The 4,973-nt window shown below is 43.9% G+C and overlaps 1 protein-coding gene across 3 annotated transcripts in view; it reads right to left on the minus strand.

Annotated features, from left to right (window-relative positions):
- The window catches only part of foxp4 (forkhead box P4), a 138,062-nt gene that overhangs the window by 12,669 nt on the left and 120,420 nt on the right, over positions 1–4,973 (minus strand). For all 3 annotated transcript variants that reach the window (XM_015372452.1, XM_015372451.1, XM_015372450.1), the window contains 2 exons: positions 3,698–3,781; positions 254–479 (listed from right to left, as the gene is read on the minus strand). In XM_015372452.1, coding sequence (XP_015227938.1) covers positions 254–479; positions 3,698–3,781 — 310 coding nt within the window. The remainder of the gene's footprint in view (positions 1–253; positions 480–3,697; positions 3,782–4,973) is intronic.

Consider the following 4,973-nt stretch of genomic DNA (forward strand, 5'->3'; position numbering starts at 1 on the left):
CAATCTATTTATCTATCCATCAGTAATGTTTGTCTGATTCAATAAAAGCCTATTTTCTTATTTTAACTGAGTACATTATCGTTATGTTCACATTTCAATGATAAGTTAAACTGAAGTCAAAACAATTGGTTTAAAATAACTCTGCATTGGTCAATCTGTACTGTTAATATATGGTAGGATAATTGGGGAAAAGAAAAGCCGAAGCTGTGATCGGAGGAAGGTGAGGAAGAGGTATGAGGCAGTGGGAGTCTACCTGAGGCAATAGGGGTGCAGTACTTGTCCGAGTTGCGCCGACGTATGGGGCCGACCGGGTGTGTGTGGGAGTGGGAGTGTGTGTGCAGGCTGGAAGAGCTGATGACGGAGGGTCCCTGGCGCAGCGGCGTGATGGGGGTGGCGGCTGAGGTGGGAGGGTGGGGGAGACCCTCTGGGTAGGCCTCGCTGTCTCTCTTTAACAGGGAGCCGCTGGAAGCCAGGTTCAGCTAGAAGGAGAAGAGGGAATATGTTAGTTTTTATATTCAGAGGTTAAAGGTAAGACTCAGAAAATGATACATCACAAACTCTCGCTAAACTATTCTTGCATCTCGAACCCTTTTTTAAATATTACATTACAACCACAAACTTTTATATGAGACTGACTTAATAGAGTATCATATGATTGTAAAATGAAAAAAAAAAAATATAGGCAGCTTAAAAATACAAATCTGGGGTTTATGGGGGAGTGGTAGGACGAAAAGGCCTTGTTAAAGGAAAGCCAAAGGTCCCATTTAAAACTTGCTATATGCCATGCAGAGAATACAGAAAACATGTGGAACAAAAGGTCCAGAGTGAACCATCAGCCCAAGGTGTAAGCCTGGAGGGAGAACTGATACAGCAGAGCACGGTGCGGTGTGAAACCTGAAAATCCTGCTACCATTAAACACACAGATGGCAGTATCATAGTATGGGACGGGTATGCTTTCAGCAGGGACAGCAAGATAAGATCTGTAATTTTTCCACTATCAGACTCATCACGGTAAGTGAAAATGGGGACGAGCACGTACTGTAGGATGGCCTTATGTAAACCTATCACCAAAATAACTGACAATTAGGAAGAGACACATATTTTGATGATCCACCAGGAAAAAGAACATCCTACACTATAGCTTTAAAGGAATAGTACACCCAAAACATGATTAGCCTTCATTTTCTACTCACCCCCATGCTGAACAACACTCTGGAGTACTTTTTTGATATCTCAAATGCATCTGGAGATCTGGGAGGCTTCTTGCTGTCTGCTGACATTCAAATAATGGAGGTCTATGGTGCCCGAGACAGAAAGGTCCATAAAAGTCCACAAAAACGTGTCAATATTCCTCCATACTGCTCGTCCAATGTATTCCAAGTGTCCTGAGTGGGTAGCATCCAGAATTTACTCGAAACGAAGTCATTTAGAATGTTTTTAGAGCATAAACAGTAGTGTATAGGATTTCCTGAAAGCGCGCGCCGGCGCGTTCATGACGCTACGGAAGCCGGCAGACCAAACCAGATGAAAGTGCGCATTCAGCACGGCAAAGAACTCATGCTCTTCCTCAACACTGAAGTCCTCAGACATTTTTCTTTCGTTGTTTCTTTTTTTGCACAGGTAAACAGCACATTTCTTCTTCTACACTTGCATTATCGGCAGAGCAGACGCTGAAAGCGCACTTTCATCTGGTTTGGTCTGCCAGCTTCCGTAGCGTAAGTAACGTGCAGGCGCGCGCTTTCAGGAAATCCTATACACTACTGTTTATGCTCTAAAAACATTCTAAATGACTTCGTTTCGAGTAAATTATGGATGCTACCCACTCAGGACACTTGGAATACATTGGACGAGCAGTATGGAGGAATATTGACACGTTTTTTGTGGACTTTTATGGACCTTTCTGTCTCGGGCACCGTAGACCTCCATTATTTGAATGTCAGCAGACAGCAAGAAGCCTCCCAGATCTCCAGATGCATTTGAGATATCAAATAAAGTACTCCAGAGTGTTGTTCAGCATGATGGTGAGTAGAAAATGAAGGCTAATCATGTTTTGGGTGTACTATTCCTTTAAAGTTACAAAAGTTTGTATAAGCACAAAGAAAGAGGTCAACACACGAGTAGGAGAGAATCTACAGGTTCATAAAAAGCAAGAAAACTCAGAGAAGGAGCATATACTGATGCAGCTGACATATTGGGGGGCAAAATACATATAAAGAGAAGTTTACATGTGTGTATGTTTTAGATAAAACGGCTTGTATGATTATTTCCTACATGTGTGAACTTTTGGACGAATTCTGACTTCATACTGGATGTAACAGCTGGGCGGATAGCATCTCAACATGTGTGAAATTAGAAGTATCACATAAAACTCCCTGGGTTTTGGTGCAAACCCGTAGAAATAATTTTCAGTGATCCATTTATTTTGCAGTCAGAAAAATAGTTGCCTTTGGCACTTCCTGGAAAAGTGGGTTCCTATCACCGGCAGCCGGTATGTGCACTCTCTGAACATGCACACGCATTCATACCAGTGTAATCACACACACAGAGAGCACAGGCTGCAATCAACCCTGAGCTTACAAAAACAAAAACCACACGACAGCATGTTTGTAGGAAGGGGGAACATACACATGCGCTTTGCGGTGGCGTAGCCTTCACGGCCCAATTCGGCCCAATTAGGCAGAGCCCGACACGCACACGCACCCCCTCACACAGAACAGGTACTCCCAGTCTCTCTGGGAGAGGAGATGCAGGGCTTCTAGTTTAGTACTAATTAAAACCACTGAGAGTGTGTGTGTTGTCTAGATTTATGTAAAATGTGTGAATCACCTCCTCTCTCCTCTGACCCTTCTCCGTACCATTTTAGCTGCCTTGGAGGGGAAGGAGGAGAGGGGCGGGTCTGCTTAACAGGTACTTCATTAAAGCTGCAACCCCGGCCCATCACCACAGCAACAGTCCAACACTGTTAATTGAGGCCAAGCTTTGTTTCCATTCCTGACGCTCCTCCTCTGCCCCTCCTCCTCCAATCCCTGACCCCGAGGCCCGTCTCCAGTGGTGACAGAACACACCTCCTTCCTGATTTCCCATTAGATGATAATGGCAGCTGATCCCCTTGTGATCAACACATCATCCAGTCACACGTGCGCACCCCCCCCGCCATCCCTCAGCCGCGCTCGTTTATATTCTCAAATTAAGACACTCTCGCTCTAATTGACAATTAATTTCAACATCTTCACATTTTAATAAGACTTCTCGTCAATTTTCATGATGAAATATTCATTAGATTCCCAAATAGCAGCTTCCCCCAAACCAACTGGATGCATTTTTACACCGGAAAGCGACGTAAAATTTGCGTCCTGTTTGCAAGCGTTCAGTTGAATCGCAGTGATGGGTGAGAAATCAAATTAAATTCAGCTTAAATGATAGAAAAGCTTAAATGTAAACCCCTTATCTTTGGATTTAGTGCCCTCTAAAAGCATAGTTTTTAAGGGAAGATACTTTTAGGCAAAAAAGAAAGTACATAAAAAGCAGATTGTTAGGCTGAAAAAATTATTTATGAATTAGAAACACCACATTAACCCTCAGTGAACAATAGGGGGCATAGCCACCCAGCGAGAGAGACAGAGCAATGATAATGTCCCATCCAGGGGAAAGCAGTGAGAGGTGCTGTAATCTGGACCTTGGGGTGGCTGTACTCACAGGTTGGTTGAAAGGTTTTGGCTCTGAGGGGCGCATGTGCAGGTGGGTCATCATGGCCTGAAGTCGCTCGCTCTCCTTTGCCAGCTGCAAAACCAAACAGATCGAACAAATACATGTCATCTCATTTCATTACCCTCGGATTGATTTAATGCGCTGTTGACACAGAATTACAAATACAATTACACCTCAGGCAAAGTGGCGAACATGAGAGCGAGGCGCCTCAGCACCCGCAGCTCTCTCTCAAACACTTCCTCTAGCCCTGAAGACACGCTCGCCCCCGTTTGACTTTGTTAACGGCTGTTTAATGGAGTAGCGCCGCTGCCTGTGGAGACGCTGAGGCCTTTTTCTACATTTTTTTTGTTTTATCTTTCTGTTAGCTCCCATGTTTAAAATAAAAAATACAAGACAGGGACTCCCAAGGTTCAGAGATGTGTGTCGCTGCAGGAATACTAGCGGCTCTAACACCACGCCTGACTGTACGCGGTGCGGTGTGGGAGAAACGGACGTCCTTTGGACGACGGAGGGATGAAGCGACATGTCAAGACGTGAGAGAGGGAGAGATGGCTGTCCTGATGTGATGTGACACCTGCTGCCTCTCTGTCACTTTGCGTTCCCTGGCTGTGGCTTCAGAGCCTCGGCTAAACGATGTTTACCACCGCTGCAAACACAAAAAGGTGACCACAACACTGGCCGCACTCAAAGCCGCCTCTTAAACGAGTCACTTCTGGGTCAGTTTGCAGGAGAAATGTGAGCAACTTTACAGTTTGTGTAAACAGAACAAGGACAAAACAAGCCACCATGATCAGTCCAGGGATTTCTGGGTTTTAGTAATACATTATTTTGCTTCTCTCTAACTATTTTAATCACTTATTTTCACCAGAGTTTCTCTTATATATTAAAAATATGCCCTGCTGCATATTTTTGTTAATCCCCCACCCACATATGGATTTGTTTAGTCTCACCTGTGCTTTGCACCATTACTCCTTCCTTATCTATGCATGCTCCCCACATATTCTAGTCACTGTCAGGTGGCTTTTATCCTGTCCTGCTGGTTATATTATGGGTTTTGTCCCCATGTATGTGATTTTATCAGTAGAAGACCCCAATCTTGTAATTTCTTTTCCTGCTGCCAGCATTGACTCATATTCCTCAGTAAAATATGACATAGGCTGACCCCAAAGACTGAAAGATGCTAAAATGGTGTTTGAAGTCCAAACCTACATTGTGTCATTTTATTATATAATAGAAAAAAAGGATTAATGCAAAGTTTTTACAA

This window comes from Cyprinodon variegatus, unplaced genomic scaffold (genome assembly GCF_000732505.1).
Source record: "Cyprinodon variegatus isolate N-32 unplaced genomic scaffold, C_variegatus-1.0 Scaffold72, whole genome shotgun sequence".
NCBI classification, from domain to species: domain Eukaryota; kingdom Metazoa; phylum Chordata; class Actinopteri; order Cyprinodontiformes; family Cyprinodontidae; genus Cyprinodon; species Cyprinodon variegatus.